This window comes from Myotis yumanensis, unplaced genomic scaffold (assembly GCF_028538775.1).
Source record: "Myotis yumanensis isolate MYYU_CA2020_CCGP unplaced genomic scaffold, mMyoYum1.0.hap1 SCAF_3, whole genome shotgun sequence".
In the NCBI taxonomy this organism is placed as follows: domain Eukaryota; kingdom Metazoa; phylum Chordata; class Mammalia; order Chiroptera; family Vespertilionidae; genus Myotis; species Myotis yumanensis.
The window spans coordinates 88,094,254-88,119,668 of NW_027223754.1; the positions used below are offsets into that span (position 1 = coordinate 88,094,254).

Consider the following 25,415-nt stretch of genomic DNA (forward strand, 5'->3'; position numbering starts at 1 on the left):
TACACTTTCAGCATTACTAAGAGAACACTACGAATTTCAAATTACTTCTAAAATTCAAGCTCTTGTCTGGACCTCCTGCCCCAAGCTTGTGTGAAACTTCATAGAAGAAGAGAGGGGGTGACATATGTTAAAGGTAACATATCCTAGTAAAACTATTCCACATTATTGGGACAGAGACTATGTGGTCCAAAAAGCCTACAATATTTTCTATGTTCTTTACAGAAAAATTTGCTGATACATTTACTAGAGGATGAGCTTCCTTCAACTAAGATGACTAAGAAAATATTTCATTGGAGATAAAAGACTAATACAAACGTGGGAATAAGAGTGATACAATAATTTATAAATGCTTTTTGTTCTGGAAAAATGGAAATACTGCAACTTCAAAAACAGGAGGACAGATGCTCTGCCTGAGAGCTGACCCCATCTACCATCCCACCATAGATCTACAGATAAGTTTATGGGAAAGCCTGCCTACTACCCAGTCTGGCTGTAACAGCCAATAAGATTAAAATAGAAATCACAGACTCATAACATAGCCAAAATGTGCAGGCTACAACTGAAAATAACTCCTTATATCAAGAACCAGGATCATCTTAACTCAAAAGGGAAAAAACTAGTCAAAATAAGCTAATACTTGAGATGACATAGATATTAAAATTATCCACAAGAATTTTAAAGTAGCTATCATAAAAATGCTTCTATGAGCAATTATGAACATGTGTGAAACAAATATAGGAAGTCTCAGCAAAGAAATAGAAGACGTTAAAAAGAACCAAAGGAAAATTTAAAACGGAAAAATTCAGTAACTAAATTTTAAAACTAACTAGAAGGACTCAAGGGTAGAATGGAAACAGGAAAAAAACAACAAATTTAAAGACAGATCAATATGAAACATGCAACCGGAATAAGAAAAATAAACAAAAAATGACTGCAAAAAAAATTGAACAGTTTCAGGGACTTGTAGGACAATAATGAGAGATCAAACATGTGTGTCATCTCAGTCTCAAAAGGAGAGGTGGAGCTGAAAAAATATTTGAAGAAATAATAGCAGAAAATCTCCCCAATTTAGCAAAAGACATAAACCTACAGATTCAAAAATGGGAGGAGGAGACCAGAGAAAACAGAAAACATAAGCTCATCAACTGTTGTACAGGTAAGAGCTAAGAGTCAAAAAATAACATTTAATGAGAGAGAGAGAAACATTGATGGGTTGCCTCTTAAATGCGCCTCAACCGGGGATCAAACCTGCCACCTAGGTATGTGTCCTGACCAGGAATTGAACTTGCAACCTTTTGGTGTACGGATGATACTCCAACCAACTGAGCCACCCAGTCAGGGGTCCACTTCCCTACTTTAAAAAATTCTTTTGTATGTTCCTTTTCTGTTGTTGTTGCTGCTCAAATGCAGATGATTCCTTAAAATTCAATTTTTTGCCCCTTTTCTGAATCATACTCCATGTCCATATTGTTATAAATCCCTTAAATACTGACAAATCTTAAATTTGTATCGCTTGTTCCTTCTTAGAAACATTGCTATGGAGAAACAAGTAAATCAGAATCGATGTGTTTGTCCTATAATAAACTCATCATCTTCCTCTACCAATCTCATCCTTTTTCTTTATTCCTTTTGATGGTTCATGGCATTAATATCTATTCAAATTGCCAAATTAGAGACAAAAGTAATTTTTACTTCTTCTGTTTGATCATTTCTATTTGAAGTTCCTCACTTTATCTCTTTTTCCTAAATGTAGCAAGTGCTATATCCTTCCAAGGAGTACAACAATGGGTAAATTTCATTGAATCTAGAATTGAGTTTAGAATTGATCTGGCTTCTATTGTTCAAACTAAGATCTCTTTCTGATTTGTTGTATGCTTGTTTTTTATAATCTTATCTTAGGTTACACACACCCATAATGTGTGTTTGTCCCAGAATTGTGTGATTTATTATTGGGATGAAGAAAACACATCTTTGCTAACAGTTCTTGAGAGGCAGTGTAGTTCATAAATAAAAACACTAGACCACATTTCCCTAGTTTGTTTTAGGACATTAAGTTCTTAGGAAGGGATCATTTAAAGGTAACTGAAGTAACTTTTTATTTGTGACATATTAGTCTCAAATGTCATAAAAATTAAGCTTAACATTTTTAGTTATATGCTATCCTATTTTCAAAATGGATAGAAAAGTGACTTGGCAAAAGACATATATAATAAATATAAAAGAGCCCTAACCGGTTTGGCTCAATGGATAGAGCATCGGCCTGCGGACTGAAAGGTCCCAGGTTTGATTCCGGTCAAGGGGATGTACCTTGGTTGCGGGCACATCCCCAGTAGGAGGTGTGTAGGAGACAGCTGATAGATGTTTCTCTCTCATCAGTGTTTCTCTCTATCCCTCTCCCTTCCTCTCTGTAAAAAAATCAATAAAATATATTTTTAAAAAATAAAAATAAATAAATAAATATAAAAGAAAGGAGGAAGTAAAATTACACAAAAATGTATATGTTGCTACTGAATGCCAAATTTAGTTCTATGCTTTTTGACAATAAAGATTAAAAGGCAAAAAAGTAAAATATCTAATATTTCCATCAAGACTTTCCCCCAGGACATTATGAAATTGATTATACGTAAATAAAGCCTTCTACCATCTGTTGGTTGTGTTTATTTGAAAACCAGGGGTATTAAAGTGGCAAAGTACTGTAGTTATAGGGATATTTGTTAAGTTTAACATAAACACTCAGAGATTATTCCCCTAAAGCCAGAATTGAGCCATGAATTATAGGCTCAAGATAAAGAAGACATAGAGACCCTGCCCTCTAAGACCTCAACATTAGTAGCAGATTAAAAAAAGTGAAAGTAATGAAGTTTTGTCAATGACTATCTATGCTGAACCTATTTCTAGTGTCTCTTTTTATCTTTACTACCACCTTTATGAGGTGTTTTCTTCTATTTTACAAATAAGGATATTGAAACTCAGTAATGTAAACTAATCTAAGTTCATACAATGATGAATAAGAGCCATGGCTGAGACTTGAAACCAGGTCCAAGGCCTATGCTCTTCCACACCATGACCACAAAAACACACAATATGGTATAAAAACAAACAAGAAAATAAAGTAAACTGGAGGAATGACTGAAATGCTAGATTATGGAAGCACATATTCTCTCTGGCAACCAGAAAGCTTCAATGAGAAAGTAACACTTGAAATAGGCATTGTAAGGAGAAGGATGATGGTAGAAGTGGTAACAGAGGTGACAAACATGATTGTTAATAGTTAGTATTTATTGATGGTTTAAAATATGCCAGACACTGTTGTAAGCACTTTTCATTTGTTATCCCATTTATTCCTTACAAAAATCCTCTGAGATTGGTACTGACATTATTTCCATCTTACAAATGTGAGAAAAAGAAGCAGCTAGTTAAGTAATTTGTCTGAAGTCATATAATTAGGATAAGAAAAATTTTGTCAAGTTAAAAAAGTCATTTCAGAAAGATGAGGAAAGATATTCAGGACTCGATAATACCTGGAGGATTTGAAGAATAAAGGTAGTTAATCACCCAACACATTTGTTAGGGAGTTAAATTGCAGGATTTTGAATCCTGTGTTAAGGAGTTTGGGCTTTGCCTTGTAGTGAGTACAGAGTCATTGATGATTTTTTAAACATCGTAGTGATGTGCTCCCATTTGTTACAGACATAACTTACATAACTTGGTGAATTTGGAATAGAGAAAAATGAATGTAGGTAGACCTATTTTGTTATTATGGTAGGTTTAAGGAGATCGATGAAGGTATGCCCTAGAAACAGTAATGGTTAGGAAAGGCTGTCAGAAAGCACAGAACTAAATTTGACATTCAATAACAACATATGCATTTTTGTATAACTTTACTTCCTCCTTTCTTTTATATTATCATGTATGTCTTTTGCTAAGTCATTTTTCTATCCATTTTGAAAATAGGATAGCATATAACTAAAAATGTCAAGCTTAATTTTTATTACATTTCAGGCTAATATGTCACAAATAAAAAGTTATTTCAATTAAATGATTCCTTCCTAAGAACCTAAAACAAACTAGGGAAATGTGGTCCAGTGTTTATTTATGAATACACTGCCTCTCAAGAACTGTTAGCAAAGATGTGTTTTCTTCATCCCAATGATAAATCACACAGTTCTGGGGCACTCACACATACATAGTGTATGTGTGTATAAACCAATTTAAGATGATAAATACACAAACACACAATAAATCAGAAAGATCTTAGTTGGAACAACAGAAGCCAGATCAATGCTTAGACTCAATTCTAGATTCGATGAAATTTACTCATTGTTGTACTCCATGGAAGAATAATACTTTGCCTTGCTACATTTAGGAAAATTTTCAGATTGCCTAATAAAAACATTTGTCAGAATATATATAGTAAACACAACTAAATCTCATGTAATAAACTATTCATCTAAAAATGCATTTGCATTTAAAACTAGACTTGCCCTGGCTGGTGTGGCTTAGTTGGTTGAGCGTTGTCCTGTGCAATGAAAGGTCACTGGTTCGATTCTGGTTAGGGTAAATGCCTAGGTTTCAGGGTCGATCCCTGGTCAGGATGCATGTGGGAGGCAGTGACTGATGTTTCTCTCTCTCTTTCAAAATCAATAAAAACATATTAAATACATTTATAAAACTAAACTTGTAGTATTGAAGAACTTCAATACTACATACTTCAAAAGGTTGCAGCCCCAGAGGCAGTGTGGTTTCATGTAAAATATACAAGATCTGTTATCAGAAGGTCTGTTTTGAATACCAACTTTGACGCTTACAAACTCTGCAACTCTGGATAAGTCAGTTAACATTTCCCTGAAGCTCAGTTTCTTATTTTGTAAAATGGGGACATGATATCTAGCCTACCTATTGTAAGAATCAAATGAGGCCCTGGCCAGGTAGCTCAGTTGGTTAGAGTATCATCCAGATACTGTGGGGGGTTTGAACCCGGGTCAGGGCATATACAAGAAACAACCAATGAATGCATAAATAAGTGGAACAACACATTGATGTTTCTCTCTCACTCTCTCTCAAGTCAATAATAAAAGAGAATCAAATGAGATTTTTAAAATATGAATATGCTTTATAAACTTTTTACTGCTTTATAAGTATTAATACTTAATAAAAACACACCTAATAATGATACAGATAGATAAACTACATGTGATATTTTCTATAAAGTTAGCATTTTGCTGCCTGGATGACTTAAGCTATAAACTTAATTTAACCTTAACCCTATTTCTAAAAACTACTTATACATTGTGGACGTTTGACAATTTAATAAGATATATTCTGATATTTATTAAAAGCCCAAAGAATAAGTAAATAAAACCCTTCTAGCTTCATCAAGAGCAAAATCCCAAGTCTAAGCTTCTACTTTACTTACATTTATGTCCGTATGGTATATAAGGACACATAATGCTGGCAAAATCTGAGGAAAGAAGATAAACAATAAGTAACACTAGAGTGGATGAATATGTCTTTGTAAACATAAATGACTGATATAAAAAAGCAGTAAATACTATTCGCAGGGTAAGAAAGACAACATTAAATTTGTTTGACTCTCTATTAGTAAAATAGAAATTTGATCAATTTAATCTGAAAAACCAAAATCATATTTCAGATGTCCAATTAAAGTATACAAATACATCTGGCAGAGATTAATGCACCTGAAAGGAAAAACGTTTGCTTCAATAACCTTCTTTATGACATAAAATGTCAAGTGGAAAGAATGGAGATGCAAGTATACAGTGTAGCTATTATTTTAAAAAGCTACTCTTAAAATTGCCATCATCTTCTCACTTACTTGCTTAAAGTAAAAATAAGATTTTATTTAATAAGTTAGTTGAGTCAAATTAAAGTTTTTGAGTTCAGATTTAGTCAAGAAAATTATAACCAGTACAAAGTATAAAGTTTGTTAGTTGAACTCACGCCTTACAGATCTTCTCTTTTTGTTTTTAATCTGGGAGGGGAATCACATTAAATACTTTTTCCATAACAGCAAAAGATGTCAATTATAAAGACTCATAGTCAACATTTCTCTACACAGTGAAGTGATTAAAGGTTATGTATGATTTCTAAAATTTAAAATACTCAGATCCATTTATTAACTAGATGTAAATAAAAAAGTTTTTACTTTGTTTTAATTGTAGACTTAACACAGTATGTCACACATTTAAGAACACAAATTTTTTCAGAAATCAGAAAAATTTTAATTTGACTTATTGCAAATTCACTCAAGAACATTTGCATATAACAAGTACACTTGTTTCATCTGTAGTAATTCCTTATTTTTTTAGTGTTAAACCAATAATGCAATATAATAATAAAACTTTAAGATTTTTTCTCCTTTTTTATTTTTCTTTTTGAATTGTTAATATTTTCTTTTAATGAAATAGTCATTAAAAATAAGAATTAGGGTGGACTGACATTCTTTCAGGTGCCATAAAATACTTTCTCTCACAGGAGTCGAAAATTAAAATTAAATGACACGCTACTTTAAAAACCTCCCACCTGCAATGAAATCAGTATATACATTATTGCATTCACTGTACATGAAAATCTAAAGCATAAACATAGGGAAAATATACCATCTGGTCTTTGCAACTCTTCATTTACCTCCTGAACTGTCTCCATAGGCGGTGGGGGGTCCTTATTCCTGCAGAGATTGACAATGACCCATGTGACGTTCCGAAGGAAGGTGATGGGAATGGAGGGATTGATGAAGGACAGAAGAGGTTTGACAACTCCCAGTGATATGACATAATCTCTACATTGAGGACCATCACCTACAGAAATGAAAATTGTATTTAAAAAAAAATTACATTCAGGATGAGAAAGTCTGAAATGTATGCAATGGCTCATGTTGGGACACTGATGTTCTATGTTTCCTCACCATTAGTCAAGGGCATCAAGGGTTGCTGTTTCTCCAGACTTTGATTTGGGGGGAACACAAATTTAACCTACCAATCTTGATAGGAAATTGCATATCTGTTTCAAAGAGGTATCATATATATATATTTTTTAATCCTCACCTGAGGATATTTTTCCACTGATTTTTAGAGAGTGGAAGAGAGAGGGAAAAACAGAGAGAAATATTGATGTGAGAGAAACACATCAACTGGTTGCCTCCTGCACATGCCCCGACCAGGGCCCAGGCCAGGGAGGAGCCTGCAACCTTGATATGTGCCCTTGACCAGAATCAAACCTGGGACCCTTGGGTCCACAGGCCAATGCTCTAGCCACTGAGCCAAATCGGCTAGGGACGAAGAGGTATCATTTTAAGTTAGTATTTATAAGGCAAGAAGATAGTCAACCCAAGTTAAAAATTAGAGGAAACATAGTGTGTAATGGCTATGCCAATGTAGGAAAAAAGTTAATTAAGATTCTTAATTAAAGTCTTTTGAAACCTAAATGCAACTTACCTATAATGTTTCCCAACGCCCATACTGCTTGTTCACAAACATTCTGATGTGGTGAATGAAGAAGTCTCAGAAAAAGAGGTACGGCATCTATAATTTTTTAAAAAGCTGATATTTAGACTGCAAAATGTTGAAGAGTTTATAGATTTTTAAGCCTAAATAAACTGATAAAATACACAGAACCTGGCATAATATAGTTGAATTTAAAAATTGGGGCAAGTACTTTTATTCTAAAAATAATCAATTTTAGTATTTTTCTTAGTAATATTCAAATAGCACACCTAATTAACTGTATTGTATATAAAAGTTTCTCTTATATCATTAACTAAAAGCAAAAAGCAGCAATTTTTCCTATACTGTATTAAAAATTTTATCTATAATACATTAAAATGAGTTCCTACACCAAATGCATAACCTTAGTCAATGTAATCTCAATTGTTGATATGGGATTAACTACAGAACTGATTATTCCTATATCAGGCCTACTTTATATTTTAAAATAAGTTATCATTACAATTCTTACTATTTACATAACTTACATGTTAACCCAAATTCTAAAACACTGGTATTATATTCATCCACATAAAAAACTAAGCATTAAACCAGATCACTTTTTTGTAAATTTCGGTCAGTTGTGTACTACCTCTAAGATTTTTTGCTGTGTCTCTGCGTTTTTTATTTTTCACTTAACATTTAAATTAAAATTTATCACACCTTTAACAGCTTTATTGAGATCTAACTTACATACAATATAATGTATGTAAGTGTACAATTTAATGGTTTTTAGTATTTATAAAGAGTTGTGCAGCTATCACCACAATCTAATTTTAACACATTTCCATCACCTCCGAAAGAAATCCCTCACCCATAGTAGTCTTGCAGCCTACTCCCCCAGCCCCAGGCAACCATTTCATTTGCTTTCTTTCTCCATAGATTTTCCTATTCTAACCATTTCATGGATAAAATTGTATAATATATGCTTTTTTGTGTGTGTTTGGCTTCTTTAACCTAGCATGAGGTTTTTAAGGTTCATCCATGTTACAGCATGTACCCATATTTCATTCCTTTTTACTGTTGAAGAGTATTCAATTGTGTACCACATTTTGTTTACCCATTACCTAATGTATTTCCATTTGGGGGCTATTATGAGTACTGCTGCAAACACTTGTGTACAAGTCTTTGTGTGAACATGTTTCATATCTCTTGGTTCCATATAGTAGTGGAACTGCTGGGCCATATGGTAACTCTACAATTAAACTTTTTTTTAAAAAAATCCTCACCCGAGGATATTTTTCCATTGATTTTTAGAGAGAGTGGAAGAGAGGGAAAGACAAAGAGAAACACATCGATTGGTTGCCTCCTTCACGAGCCCTGACCAGGGCCCGGGCTGGGGAGGAGCCTGCAACTGAGGTACGTGCCCTTGACTGGTATCAAACCCAGGACCCTTCGGTCTGCAGGCCGACAATGCTCTATCCACTGAGCCAAACCAGCTAGGGCCAATTAATCTTTTGAGAGAAAGGTTACAACAAATAGAAGGTAACCAAAAAGTTAAAAATGAAAACAAAACATTGTTATTAAATTACTACTAGTCTATATTGAAAGACCTAGTTTAAAATCTGCCCCCTTTCTGTTACAGTTAAAAATCTAACTGGAAACTATCTCCTAGACATTATCAAAATATCTAAAAAGAAAACTAAATGAGAACAGTATTCGCACTACAACAATATAACTTATTACCATATCATACTAGTAGACTACTTTACATCATCTTGAGTAAACCTAAAGTCAGGCTAGTGTCCCACATTTTAACAGTACTTGGTGACGTATTTTTTTTTTCCCCAAAAAGCTTTCGTCAGTTTGGTCAACACATTAATAACAGCTATCCTATCTTGAGGTAGGTATACTTTAAAAAAATATATATGTTACAAGCTAAAAAGCATTAGCTACTTAAGCACCTTGGAGGTATCAGAAACAGAAATTTTAAAACCTGTTATTAGAAGATGGTCTCAAAAAAAAAAAAAAAAAAAAGAAGATGGTTTCTACCCAAAAAGATAAAACTTTATTCACATTTTAGTAACCACAATTAAAATTATTTAATAATAGATTAATGATACCTATGGGAAAGAGGTCAATCATAAAAAATAGTTTATAAAATTCACCAGTTTAAAAATGTTACAAAATAAAATTACAATAAAACTCTACTTTCTCGTCTTTATTAAAAATAAATAAATAAAAAGTCCAATAAGTAAGGAAGCTAATTTACTTACTAGACTGTACAACAGCTTGAGTCTGTGCAGAAGTTCCTGATGCTATATTAGTTAATGCCCAAGCAGCTTCAAACTGTAATGAAGGACTGTAAAAAAACAACAATAAATATGTTTAGACACAAAACTCCAACTTAAATTTATGACCTGCAGATCTATATGGTTATCCTTTACCTTGTCCTTGAATTTCACCTTGCTATATATCCAACTACCTCTTGGATATTTCCACCTGAATGTGTCATTGGCTCCCAAAGTGAGTCACTATAAACATACTTTTTTAATATCCATTGGTAGTTGCAACATTTAGCCAGTCATTATTTTTTCCCTTGACTCCTTCCTCACCCACAAACATCAAATCACTCAGTCCTTTCAATTTTATCTCCTAAATATCTTTCTCTTCTTTTTCACCTCCTAAATATTTCTTACATTTATAGCATTATTCCTAATATCATTATGCTACTTGAGGCTCTCATCATCTCACTTGAATCACTGCCAAAGCCTCTAGACTGGTCTAGACTTTATGTGACTCCCTACCATCTGCTTTACATACTGGAGATATTATAAGGCTACACAACTTTGTAAAAGGAAGAGATCATTGTAATTTGAGATAATAATGGAAGACCTCACAAAGAAAGTGAAAACAACTAGTTTTTCAAAGATGGATAAAAAAAGATACTATGGAAATGCAATTAAAAGTATCATGGGTAGATGTATATAGATGACTAGGAAAAGATCAAGAAAGGTGAAGCCAAGAAAGTATGCAAAAATATAATAGGGGATGAAATTGAGAGGGTAGGTTATCTAAAAGAAAGAGAAAGAGAGAGAGAGAGTTGTTGCTGGAGTGAAGGTGAGAGGGAAGACTCAAATCCGAAGCTTCAGAATGTATTGGAATTTATTCTATAGACATACTAAATATAGAGTGCTGGTAAAAAGGAAATTTTAAAAAATGTTGGAGGTCATGGTATGCAGAATGAATTTTAAAAGTTTAAAGGCTGATGTAGGAGAAACCTGTTAAAAGGGACTCTATATTAAGTTGGGATAAATAGCTGAAAGAATATAAATTCCTTTAAGCATAATACCAAGTTGGGAGGAGGTGGTAGTGAGCAAAAATGAAGGAGAGCCAAAGGATAGGGATGCAGAAAAACATGTTATAGATATTTAAGAAAGAGAGTGAAGCTGTTAGCATCAAAAGGTTGACGAGATCCAAGAAGGAAAAAGTTAAAGGAGAATAAATGTCAGAGATATAGCAAGCACTGAGGTTAAAGAGATGGAACAGATTTGCCCTAGCTGGATTGGCTCAGTGGATAGAGCGTCAGCCTGCGGACTGAAGGGTCCCTGGTTCCATTCTGGTAAAGGGCACATGCCTGGGTTGTGGGCTTGATCCCCAGTAGGGGGCATGCAGGAGGCAGCCAATTAATGATTCTCATCATTGGTGTTTCTATCTCTCCCACTCCCTTCCTTTCTGAAATCAATAAAAAAAAATTTAAAAAAAGAGAGAGATAGAAACAGATGAGAAAATGGAGTATCAGGTCAAGAACTACATAATGAATTTTAGCAAAAGGCAGGGAATAACAGGTATCAGAGGCAGAGGAGAAGTAGAAGAACAATAAGATCAAAGAAGAGATAGTATATGCTGCCCCAGAATGGAAGGAGAAAAGGTTATAAAGCTAGATTCGGTGGTGGTTTGGCAAAATACTGAAAATGAGGGCCTTAAATGAGAAAAAGAAAAAGACGTAAAAAAGTCAAAATTATAAAGCCAGGCAAAGTCTCCTAAGACATCACTTGAAAAAAAGAGAGAGAACATATAGAAAAAATAAATGAGTGCAAGAAGTAAACAATGAATGAACATTTATTATAAGCTTGATATTGTTAGTGTTTTGTACATATCATTTCCATTCCTCACAACCACTTAATTTTTATTTTAAAAAATTCAACAAATTTTAATTTTCGAAATGTTCCCAAAAGAATTATTTCCAAAAGAATTATCAGAAGCATCCTCCAGTAACAAAACATAGTTGGATAATTCATTTACTCCCCTCAATGAACTAGCTGTGTGTGCTGTGAGGTAGCTAAGATCTTCTATGGAGATGGTACTCTCAATGTATAAGCATTCCTTCTTCACATGAAAAGTGTGAATAACAAGAAAGGACAGAGTTATCTTTTTTCTTTTTTTTAAGTAACTCACATTTTATTATTTCACCAACCATTGGTGTTTTCATAGTATTTTCAATGCCTAATTTCAGTTTAACAACATTACCAATACTTTTTAGAAGATAATCCTATCTTCCAAGTAGCAGATATTAACGACTTCCAACCAATCTTTAGGAATAGTCTACAGTTCTGAACCATGCTTAAGAAAAATATTTCCAGCCCTAGCTGGCTTGGCTCAGTGTATAGAGCGTCAGCCAGTGAACTGAAGGGTCCCAGGTTCAATTCTGGCCAAGGGCACATGCCTGGGTTGTGGGCTCGATCCCTGGTAGGGGGCATGCAGGAGGCAGCCGATCAATGATTCTCATCACTGATGTTTCTATCGCTCTCTCTTTCTCCCTTCCTTTCTGAAATTAATAAAGAAATATATTTAAAAAAATACACATTTCCAGCAGCCTGTGTGGGATTTATTCCTATTCCACCATTAGTAATAATTGCACTTGTTGCTGCAGAAACTTTAAAATTTTCTGCTGCAAACTTTAAGACTGCTGTGTACTTTCAGGAACATTGAGTACTTCGTACGGCAGCCCTCGGTTCAACATCAGTATGATTTTAAAGGAAACCTTCAACAAGGTGGAATTGATCTGCAGAGAGAACCCAAGTCAACTCTGCCCAGTAGCCCCACTTCTCTGTGGTACTGGAGACTGTGCCTGTCATCTAATTTTTATAGATGAGAGTATAAAAATAGATGAGGGTATACAAGCCATTTGGGTTTTGGTCATTAGCAAACCCTGGATTTAAACCAGGGTACAAAGTCTATGCTCTTTTATATTACAAAACAATTTCCAATGACAAATCCATAAAGTCAGAAAGAAACCACTGAAAAATTTCTATTTTTGCTTTGGGAAGTAGTAACACAGGACTGTATACAAATTTTTACCATTCTTTTCTATATAAAAAGCTATGTTTCACAGACACACCCACACAATGAGTCTAAACCAAAAACTGTAAAGGGAGAAATAAAAGAGAAGCTGATCAAAAGAGGACCCTAAAGGCAGAGGTAGAACAGAATGTTTTTTAAACAGCTGAAGCAAAACTTAATTTTTACTTAAATAAATCTTTAACAAGAAAACATACATGATATTATTAAAATAAAGTGTTAAGGGCTTTTAGAAGAGTGGCTGTGGCACACAACAGAAAATCCTTAGTAGCAACATTTAAATACCATTATTTTTACTTATTCAACTGAATATTTCTTAGACAACATTTAGCAAAATATTAGAAATTTTAGTCTAAATGCTCTAAAATGCAAAATCAGCGTTTGTTCTAAAGTTTTTGGAGTGCAAACTTACATTCTTCCCAGTTAATTCAAATTGATGAGGTTTAAAATACAGCATACCAGGGTATCTCTAAACACTAACAAAAGTGGGGGCAGTACCACCAAAATACCAAGCGATGTTTTTTCCTTTCTACTAGTATTCTGTAAAAGTATGAACAGCCTTTTTATTTTCAATTTACACAAATAAAACCATGATGTTGGACAACAAATCATGGTTGAAGTTCTGTTAAAGACTTCGCAGAGGATCAATGGATCAGCTGAAATATTCACAACAAAGAGCTACTCAATTCTGGAAACCATGTTGACTCAGTCATAAGATTAATCTATATATAGACTCATAAGCAAAGAGTGATTCAAACACTATTTGGGTTGTTTTAAAATATTACTTAAAAAATTAAAAATGAACACTCAAAATATTTGAAATAAGTTAGAAAAAACAATAAATAGAAGCTAAAATTTTCCTAGAAAATAAAGAGAAGCACTTTAGGTCTGTTGAATATAATCACACAATAGTTACATACAAATGCATAACAAATAAAGAGTATAATAAATGCAAAACCAAACTGAACCCATTGGTTAAGTAACAATCTTAAATTTTTAGTTAACTGAAAAAAGTGGACAGGGAATCAAATCCATACTTACTTATCATCCCTTTCTAGACATTTGACAAGAATTGGTAAAATCCCGGATTTTATTAAGTCATCAATTGGTGGGTTTCTGTCACTGGATAATAGTTTTCTAGAAAAAGAAATATAAGAAGTTGTTATCATTTTCAAACTATGAACAGAAATAATAATGTACTCCTTCTAGACTATTAAATAAGACACCCTACATGTGACATAACTTCTCTGACGGGACAAATTAGTATTTACCTTGCAGCTTGGACAGCACTCAGCTGGACCACTGGGTTGTCACTGGTGGCATTCTGCAACACCAAATGTAAATTTCAGAAATAAAAAAAAATCAATTTCAAAATATTTCAAAATGAGAATATTAAATTAATAACATACCTGCAATATAGCTTCTAGTGTTACATTTTGCTTAAAAAGAAAAAAAGATAGTTCAGCAAAGAGTTTGTTAGCAAAATCACATTTATAAAATAATTTACTAAAGTTAATATACCTTCATTATCATTGTACAATTGATCTTAGATTAAAAATGAAGTTTTCTGGCCATTACAAAAATTATTTAAAAAAATAGTTTATAAGAACAAGGTAACTTACTGCTTTAAAATCAGCATCAACATCTGAATCTTCTAAACTTTCTTCTTGGGGAACATTCCTTTTTTTCAGTAAGTGTTCATCTCTTTTGTTCTGAAAGGCAACCAGTAAATAGTTAAGAAGCCATAAGGATACTGTTAATAAAAACTCCATTATAATTATCTAAACTTTATCAGACAATTGTGAAACAAACCGGGTCTCTACATAAGAGTAACATGAATTAAGTGTGCCTATGCAAATCAACGACAAGGATTAACAGATTACAGTCCAGATTTCTCTCTCTCTCTCTCTCTCACACACACACACACACACACACACACAGAGACAGACACAAACTATATATTAAGCACCAACTATTTTGACCAATACTATGCTTCCCAATCTTTAGTGAATATTTAAGTTTGGGGATGCATTATTATTATGTCTTTTTCCCCCATTGACCTCTTCCCAGCCACTCCCACCCCTCAGCACATGCCCTCACCCCCCTACTGTCTGTGTCCATGGGTTATGCTTATATGCATGCATACAAGTCCTTTGGTTGCTCTCTTACCTCCCCCCCTCCCCTGCCTTCCCTCTGAGATTGGATGGTCCATTCGATGCTTCTATGTCTCTGGCTCCATTTTTGTTTATCAGTTTATGTTGTTCATTATATTTCACAAATGAGTGAGATCATGTGACATTAGTCTTTCTCTGACTGACTTATTTTGCTTAGCATAATGCTCTCCAGGACCATCCATGCTGTTGGAAATGCTAGGAGTTCCTTCCTTTTTACAGCAGCGTAGTATTCCATTGTGTAGATGTACCACTGTTTTTTAATCCACTCATCTGCTGATGGGCACTTAGGCTGTCTCTAAATCTTATCTATTGTAAATTGTGCTGCTATGAACACAGGGATGCATATACCCTTTCTGATTGGTGTTTCTGATTTCTTGGGATATATTCCTAGAAATGGGATTACTGGTCAAATGGAAGTTTCATTTTTAATTTTTTGAGGAAACTCCATACTGTTTTCCACAGTGGCTGCACCAGTCTGCATTCCCACCAGCAGTGCATGAGGGTTCCTTTTTCTCCACATCCTCGCCAGCACTTGTTGTTTGTTAATTTGTTGATGACAGCCATTCTGACAGGTGTGAGATGGTACCTCATTGTTATTTTTATTTACATCTCTCGGATGATTAGTGACTTTGAGCATGTTTTCATATGTCTCTGGGCTTTCTGTATGTCCTCTTTCAAAAAGTGTCTACAAGGTCCTTTGCCCATTTTTTGATTGGATTGTTTATTTTCCTTTTGTTAAGATGTATGAGTTTCTTATAAATTTTGGAGATTAAACCCTTATCGGATATAACATTGGCAAATATGTTCTCCCATGCAGTGGGCTTTCTTGTTGTTTTGTTGATGGCTTCTTTTGCTGTGCAGAAGCTTTTTATTTTGATGTAGTCCCATTTGTTTATTTTCTCCTTAGTTTCTATTGTCCTAGGAGCTGTATTGGTAAAGATATTGCTACGACATGTGTCTGATATTTTGCTGCCTATAGATTCTTCTAAGATTTTTATCTTATGTTTACAAAAAAATATTTTTGTCTTAAGTTTAAGTTCTTTATCCATTTTGAGCTTATTCTTGTGTATGGTGTAAGTTGGTGGTCTAGTTTCATTTTTTTTGCATGTATCTGTCCAATTTTTTCAACACTATTTATTGAAGAGACTGTCTTTACTCCGTTGTATGCTCTTGCCTCCTCTGTCAAATATTAATTGAGCATAATGGTTTGGGTCTATTTCTGGGTACTCTGTTTTGTTCCATTGGTCTAAATGTCTGTTCTTATGCCAGAACCAGGCAGTTTTGAGAACTGTGGCTTTGTAATATAGCTTGATATTTGGTATTGTGATCCCTCCAACTTTGTTCTTCTTTCTCAGGATTGCTGTGGCTATTCGTTTTGTTGTTGTTGTTTTTTAATACCATATAAATTTTTGTAGAGTTTGTTCTAGGTCTGTGAAATATGCTGTTGGTATTTTAATGGGGATAGCATTGGATCTATAGATTGCTTTGGGTAGTATGGGCATTTTAATGGTGTTGATTCTACCAATCCATGAACACGGTATGTTCTCCCAACTGTTTATGTCTTCCTCTATCTCTTTTTTCAGTGTCCTGTAGTTTTCCGAGTAAAGGTCTTTTACCTCCTTAGTTAAGTTTATTCCAAGGTATCTTAATTTTTTGTTGCAATGGTAAACGGGATTGTTTTTTTAGTTTCCCATAAACTCAAATTTAAACTCTTGCTATCTGGCTTTTACAAACAAGAACTCTCTACTAGCAAATATATTTCTACATTTTATGGTATTTCAACTGTTTGTAATAGCAACCTGTGCCATTTCACAGAATATATAACTTTGGGTAAGTCATCAATTTTCTCTAACTTTTTAAAAAAATGTATTTTATTGATTTTTTACAGAGAGGAAGGGAAATGGAGAGGGATAGAGAATTAGAAACATCGATGAGAGAGAAACATCAATCAGCTGCCTCCTGCACACCCCTTACTGGGGATGTGCCCACAACCAAGGTACATGCCCTTGACCGGAATCGAACCTGGGACCCTTCAGTCCGCAGGCCAATGCTCTATCCACTGAGCCAAACCGGTTAGGGCTTCTCTAACTTTTTTAGTGTGTCTATAGAATTAAGCCAAACTGAATTTGATAAAAATTGAACATATAATTTCTAAGATGCTTTTCAACTTAATATTTCAAAGGGTATAAAATACAATATTTACAGAAGTGTTTGATTATAATAGAAAGTTACCAAAGAGGCACTAATAATGATGTTAAAATGCATTATCAAATAGGAAGTTAAAACTAGAAATACATCTATATCTGAAGCTTACTGGCTTATCTGCATGGCATCTACTTTTATACTATGTTTGAGTAAGCATGTTGAAACAAACTGTTGTTGGGGTGGGGGTAAGAGATCAACCGAAGGACTTGTATGCATGCATATAAGCATAACCAATGGACATAAGACACTGGGGGGTAGGGGAGGCCAGGGGATTGTCAAGGGCGGGAAAAAAAGGAGACATATGCAATACTCTTTGTAATACTTTAAGCAATAAAACAATTTAAAAAATAAAAATAAAAAAATAAAGAAACAAACTGTTGTTTATATACTAGTATATGCTAATTCAGAGATTAGCAACTTCCATATATATGATAGCATACTTTAGCAATTTCAAATAATCAACTTTATATTATTTTTAAATTAACATCTCTCGCAAATATTAAGATTCACACATTAGTATTTTATAGACTAAGTAGCTCCTCAAAAAATACATATTAATTTACAGAGGGAAAACTTAGCAGACAGCATCTTGACCAAGTGACAAAGGTTATAATCATGAGTAAAGAACAAATCAACACTGTGCCTTCTGTTCTGATGCACTAAGAAAACAATATCACTTCTGTGGTATTCCTGACTAAAATAACAACAACAATCTGAGAAAAGCCAGATAAACCCAAATCTGCCATTTTACAAAAATTTAGTGTGTACTCTTCAAAAGATAAAGTCTGGGAAACTTCTGGTATGAAGGAGACTAAAGAAACATGAGAACTCACTGCAATGCTCAATCCTGATTGGATCTCAGATTTATAAATGACATTATTGGGAACAACTAGCAATATGAGTTGGGTCTATGGATTAGATAGTAAAAATTTATATACGTTTATCTGACAGATGCACTTTGGGTACGTAGGAAAGTATGTTTTTATGAAATACCAGAGGCCTGGTGCACGAATTCATGCACGAGTGGGGTCCAGACTGCCCGCCCCAATCGGGGCCAATCGGGCTGGGCCGGCTGGGAGGAGGGGCCCCGGGCGGTTGGCTGGCTAGCCCCACCCCCTGGTCAAACTCCTGGTCAAGGGGACAATTTACATATTAGCCTTTTATTATATAGGATGAACTGATATATTAAGGCTAATAGGCATAATGCCTGCAACTTAATGGTTCAAGAAAAATAATGTACATATATGTAAAAATTAGAGAGAATAAGGCAAATATGGAGAATGCTAACAACTGAGGAAACTGGGGGGCCAAATAAGTGTGCATGGTATTTTCAGCACTATCTTGTAAATCTGAATTTCATACCACAAGTTTGAAATTTTTTCAAAATTTAAAAAAGTCTATGCACCATACTTTGTGATTTGTAACAGATAATTTTTAAATCTATTATAAATTTTAACATCTCTTGGAATTTTATCCATTTAAAAATTTTCAGCAAATTTACCTATCAACAGATAAACAAAACAAAAAAATTAATCTAATCCTGATCCCATTTCATTTTCACTCTGTTTTCCTCTAACTTTTCCAGAGCCTGAACAATCAAGTTTCCAAAGTCCTTTTAGGAATCTTCTTCATTCCTCATACTGTCAAAATATTTCAGGTATAAAAGCAATATAAAACATAAATACAACTCAGCCTCCTATATATAGATGCCCAATCTGAGGATAGCAGTTTATCATTATATAAGACGTTTATTGGCCTATTCTGGTAAGGAAACTATTTATAATTTGCTAGATTTTTTCTTTTATCTTTTAAAGCCACAAATAGGTGCTTAATTTTATTAAATTGCACTTTTTTGCATATATTGAAATGGATGTACAATTTTCCCCTTTCATCTGTAAATGTGCTAATTGATTTTCTAATGTTAAACTTAAAACCTTGTGATGTTAAACGTATAATCTTGTAAGTCCCAAGATATACCTTTCTTGGAATTTAAAATATTATATTCACTTTATTTAAAACTTTTTTCACCTATCTTCATAAGTACCCTTTCACATGCTGTCTTGGTCTGGTTCCTGGGGGTCATAATTTTGCTAGCCTCATAAAATCAGTTGGGAAGTGTTCCCTCGTTACCTTCTCTGAAATCATTTAATAGTAGCTAAAATGACCTGTTCTTTGAATGCTTGCGAAGTTCAATCTATAAGGTTACCTTTTCTTTTTCAGATGGATGAGAGAGGTTAAATTTTTAGCTATTTATATAATCACTTCCATTATTTTTAGATCTATTCAAGTTTTTCATTTCTCCTTAGGGAAACTGGGTAAATTGTTTTTATTTTTTCCACTAGGAAATTGTCTATTTCACACAAGTTTTCCAATTTACTAGCATAAAATTGTTCATATTCAAATTGTGTTAGATTGCAGAAATATCTGCAATTCCCCTTCTTATATCCATGCCTCCAGGTAGTCTGGTTCTGGGTGTGGCTGTGTAACTTGCTTTGGCAATGGGACATAATGCACATGTCCTTTCTTGCTGCTCTTACAATTCTAAAACCACCATGTGATCAACACTGTGCTAGTCTGCTGAAGGATGAAGCTATGTGGAGGACAACCAACGTCCCTGCCAATAGCCAGAAACTTGAGTGAGAGCATCTTAGATCATCTAGTCACCAACTAACCTACCAGCTGACCAGAGATGAAATGAAGGAGCCCACAGAGCTCAGTTAAACTGGCCCAGACCATAAGAACCACTATGCCAACCCACAGAATTAGCTTAGTAAAATGGCTATAGTTTTAAGCCACTTAGTTTTGGAGTGGTTTATTATGCAGCAAAAACTAAGTGATGTACTAATATTTTAAACTTATGCTACTTATAAATTAATGTGCCTTTTAAATTCCTATTATTTGTTCTCTCTACTTGCTACAAATTTCTTTTGTGAAATAGCACTTTAACTGTATTCCACAGGTTCCAACATGTATTATTTTTCCTATTGTTCTGGGTATTCCTAATTTCTATTAGGATCTCTTTGATGCCCAAGGTACTTAGAAGTGCTTTATTTTTCATAATTATGAAGTTTTTGTAACTATCTCATTCACTGATTTCTAATTTAATTGTATTGTGATCAGAGAAAACAGTCTGTACAATACTCTGAAATTAGCTGACATTTTTTTATACCTAAGTTTCCCGAATTTTGTCAGTCCACAATGTAGGCCAAAGGAAATACCTAATAGTGTCTTATCAAATAGTTAGGTCCAAACAACTTAATAGTCACTTTTTGGGGGGTGGGGGGTGAAATAACAAAAAAATTGAAAACAAGTTTTTATTTCTTTTAGACAAAATATGCGATTGAAAGGAATACAGTGTAATCTAATGCTTAAAAATTGTGAACTAACTCAAGATCTAATAGTTCTGTGGTATCTGAATGATGTTAAATATCAATATTACTCTCAAAATTCAGAATATTCCAAATGTCCTTTTAAGTTCACTACGGAGCCCCGTGGTACATGTTTGGGAACTATAGCTTTATATTATCACAAAATCGACTTTCAAATATGCATGAGTTTTTTCTTTTTTAATTAAATTTATTGGGGTGACAATGGTTAATAAGATCATATAGGTTTCAAGTGTACTTTTCTATGATACATGATCTGTATATTGCATGTGCACCCACCACCAAAGTCAAATCATCTTCCATCACCATAAATGTGGCCCCCTTTACTCTTCACTACCTCCCCACTTCCCTCTGAGAGTTACCATATCATCATCTGTGTCTATGGTATTCAGTTTTATATCCCACATGAGTGAAATCCTATGTTCTGACCATATGATAGCTTTTTCTGACTTATTTCATTTAAGCATAATATTCTCAAGCATAATATTCTCCATGTTGTTGTAAATGGCTGTATTACATCCTTTCTTAGGGCTGAGTAGTATTCCATAGTATATAGTATATGTACCACATCTTCTTTATCCAGTCCTCTATGGAAGGACACTTGGGTTGTCTCCATGTCTTGGGCACCGTGAATAATGCTGAAATGAACACAGGGGTGCATATATCATTGCGAGTAAATGTTTTCAAGGTTTTGGGGTAGATACTCAGAAGAGGGATTGCTGGGTCATATGGTAATTGTATTCTTAATTTTTTTAGGAACTGACCATACTTTTTTCCATAGTGGCTGCAAAGGTTTACATTCCCACCACCAGGGAATGAGGGTTACTTCTTCTCAACAATCTCTCCAACACCTGTTATTACTTGTCTTATTGATAATACATTCTAACAGGTGTAAGATGGTATCATTGTAGTTTTTATTTGCATTTCCATAATAGCTAGTGAAGTTGAACAACTTTTCATATATCTGTTGGCCATTTGCATATCTTCTTGGAAGATGTGTCTGTTCATGTCCCCTGCATTTTTAAATTGTTATTTTTTAAAAATTAAATTGCTTGGTGTTGAGTTGTATGAGTTCTTTATGTATTTTGGATATTAACCCCTGTTGGAGCTATTACTTGCAGATATCATTCCCATTTGGTTGGTTGCCTTTTTATTTTGTTGACGGTTTGTTTTGCTGTGCAGCTTTTTATATAGGCCCATTATTTTATTTTTACCTTTACATCCCTTGCCTTTGGGGTCAAATTCATAAAATGTTCTCTAAGACCAAGGTCCATAAGCTCAGGGCCTATGTTTTCTTCTATATAATTGTTTCAGATCTTATATTTAAGTCTTTGTTCTATTTTGAATTAATTTTTGTACATGGGGACAAACTATAATCTAATTTCATTCTTTTGCATGTGGCTTTTCTTTCTTAATTAAAAATATATTTTTACTGATTTCAGAGAGGAAGGGAGAGGGAAAGAGAAATAGAAACATCAATGATGAGAGAGAACCATTGATCAGATGTCTCCTGCATACCCCACACCGCAGACTGAGCCTGCAACCAGGACATATGCCCTGACAGGGAATTGAACTGTGATTTCCTGGTTCATAGGTTGACACGCAACCATTGAGCCACGCTTTTCAATTTTCCCAGCACCATTTACTTAAGAGGCTACTTTCCTCCATTGTGTTTTTGGCTCCTTGGTCAAAAATTATTGCCCATATACATGCAGTTTTATTTCTAGATTCTCAATTTTGTTCCATTGGTCTGTGTGTCTGTTTTTCTGCCAATTCCGTGCTGTTTTGATTATTGTAGTTCTGTAGTATAATTTGAAGTCAGGAAGTGCTGATACCTCCACCTTTGTTCTTTTGTCTCAGGACTGCTTTGGCTATTCAGGTCTTCTGTGGTTCCACACAGATGTAATATGGCCATTTAAATTATGTTGATTCTTCCATTCATTAACACAAAATATGTTTCCATTTCATTTTGTCTTTTTTTGTTTGTTTAATCCTCACCTGAGGATATTTTTTCCATTGATTTTTTAGAGAAAGAGGAGGGAGAGTGTGGGAGGGAGAGAGAGAGAGAGAGAGAGAGAGAGAGAGAGAGAGAGAGAGAGAAACAGACAGACACATCATCAATTGGTTGTCTCCGACTGGGACTGGGGATCAAACCTGAAACCGAGGTACATATCCTTGACTGGGAATTGAACTCAAGACCATTTGGAGCATGGGCTCACACTCTAATCACTGAGCAAAACCAGCCAGGGCATCATTGTGTCTTTTTCAATCTCTTTTAATAATGCTTTGTAGTTTTAGTACATAGGTCCTTCACATCCTTCGTCAAGTTTATTCCTAGGTATTTTATTCTACTTGTTGCAATTGCAAAAGGAATTATTTTTTCCACTTCTATTCTGTAGTTTCATTGTTAGTATACAGAAATGAAATCCTCACCAAGAGAGAAAGACACACACACACACACACACACACACACACACACACACACACACACACAACAGAGAAAAACATTGATCATTTGCCTTCCATATATTCCCGGACCAGGAATCAAACCCTTAACCCAGGTATGTGCCCTGACCAGGAATTGGACCAGCAACTTTGGTGCACAGGGCAATGCTCAACTTACTGAACTACTCTGGCCAGGCAGCAGTGGATTTTTATACATTGATTGTTGTGTTCTGCAACTTTACTATATTGATTGTTTCTAATAGTTTCTTGGTGGAGTCTTTAGGGTTTTCTATATATAGAATCATGTCATCTGCAAAAAGTGAATTTTGAAATGTGTTTAATAATACTTGGAAATTGCTATTTAACTTTTCTATCTCTCATTAATTGTTGTTTATTTATTACAAGAAAATCTCTATAATGATTAAGTCTTTGACAAATTACTCCTTGTAATTTTTTTATATATACTTGTAATTTTTGCCTTGTATATACTTGGGCATGTTTAGTAGGCATATACAAGTTTAGAGTTATTACAACTTCTTGGTAAATTGTTTTTTAATAAAAAATTAAGTAATGATCCCTGCATTTGAATTAAAAACTAACAGGCTAAAATATCCTAAGGCATGAAAATCACATTTTACATACTTTAACGAAAAAATATGTAAAAGCCAAGGAAAGATAATCCCTGGGCAGGTTTCTCATGATTTGACTAATCATTAAAGGAGGCATTGTTAAAACCACTAACTTAAACTGTCCCTTTATTTGACAGGCTAGATATTTCCACCCGCCTAGAGACTATACTACATACAATAAATTCAGCATCCATAAAAGGTTTCTTGTTCTTTTGTCAAGTGGGAGGGGGGCTCAGACATATGGCAACTAGCCTAGTTTGAACACCCACCTTACACACACACACACACACACACACACACACACACACACGATCCATTTCTTAAGTTATTTTAAAAATCCATTATTACTATATTATCCATGTATGTATTTAATCCTTTTTAGATCTTCTGTTTTCTGAACCTCACAAAATTGACACTTTGTAGATCAAAAAGGTTATTTATGGGAAAATTCTTAGGACTCAATTTTTGGAATTAACAAATTCTGTTATTCACCTATACATAATGTTCTTTTTTATTCCCAAATTTCTCTTTCCATCTTGAAAAAGTGACTTGTAATCCTATACCTAAATTTGTATAACAAATCAGTAGTCACTTCTTATACATGTTATGAAAAGGATAGTTATTTATTAGCCCCATTTCAAACTTGAAATAAATAATTAAATTTGTTTTTATCCAGTAATACCCTCATTGTCTTAAATCCTTATCTGGTTTTAGTTCCTATAATATTAAAATCTCTATTTTATAGATGAGTAAATGAGGACATAGAAAACCTGGCTTAATTATACTCACACACAAATTTTACATGTTATTTATACATTTTGGGCCCTCTGCTCAATGTGTTCTACTTTTTTAAAAAAAAAAATTTTTTTAAAATTGATTTCAGAGTGAGAGAGGAAGAGCGAAAGAGGGAGAAAGGGAAGGAGAGAGGGAAAGAGAGAGAAACATTAATTTGTTGTTCCACTTATTTAGGCATTCATTGGTTGATTGTTGTATGTGCCCTGATCGGGGATCAAACCTGCAACCTTGGCATATCCAACTAAGTTACTTGGCCAGAGCTCAATGTGTTATACTTTGATATTAAAACTTAAAAAAAAATACTACTGTTTCATCAATCATGTAAAAATCTGAAAACCAAACACAAATTATTTTTCCTGCAGGATCTCATCAAATAGCTGCATTTTTTAAATTATAATTTACTCAGATATTTTTAATTGAAAATTTTATTGATATAATTGTAAATTTGCATACATTTGTAAGAAGCAATGCAGAATCCCTTGCACACTTTCCCCAGATTCCCCTAATGGCAACATTTTGCAAAATTATAGTAGTCACATGCCACATAATGACATTTTGTTCAACAATGGACCACATATGTGATTGTGGTTCCACAAGATTATTAAGAAGATGAAAAATTCCTGTCGCCCAGTGATGTAATAGGTGTTGTAATGCAATGCATTACTCACATATTTGTGGTGATGCTGTTGTAAAAAAAAATTTACTGTGCTGGTAGTCATAAAAGGTATAAGCATATACACAGTGATCTGAGGTGACCTCTGAAAATGGTTCCTAGCCACTTGATCCACAAAACCCCACAAAATCATGCAAATCAAGAGGCTCAAATTTTTGTGTTCACTTTAAGAACACTTGTGAAGCCCTGGTTGGTGGCTCAACACTGTCTCATGCACCAAAAAGTTGTTGGTTCGATTCCTGGTCAGGGTACATGCCATTTGTGGGTTCCATACCCAGCAGGAAGCAGCCAATCAATGTTTCTCT

General features: G+C 34.1%; 1 protein-coding gene across 2 annotated transcripts in view; it reads right to left on the bottom strand.

Moving 5' to 3' along the window:
- KPNA3 (karyopherin subunit alpha 3) overlaps positions 1–25,415 on the bottom strand; it is a 115,108-nt gene that overhangs the window by 10,812 nt on the left and 78,881 nt on the right. For both annotated transcript variants that reach the window (XM_070409087.1, XM_070409088.1), the window contains exons 3-10: positions 14,426–14,515; positions 14,213–14,242; positions 14,075–14,127; positions 13,845–13,940; positions 9,719–9,804; positions 7,455–7,541; positions 6,649–6,818; positions 5,417–5,461 (exon numbers count right to left, since the gene is read on the bottom strand). In XM_070409087.1, coding sequence (XP_070265188.1) covers positions 5,417–5,461; positions 6,649–6,818; positions 7,455–7,541; positions 9,719–9,804; positions 13,845–13,940; positions 14,075–14,127; positions 14,213–14,242; positions 14,426–14,515 — 657 coding nt within the window. The remainder of the gene's footprint in view (positions 1–5,416; positions 5,462–6,648; positions 6,819–7,454; positions 7,542–9,718; positions 9,805–13,844; positions 13,941–14,074; positions 14,128–14,212; positions 14,243–14,425; positions 14,516–25,415) is intronic.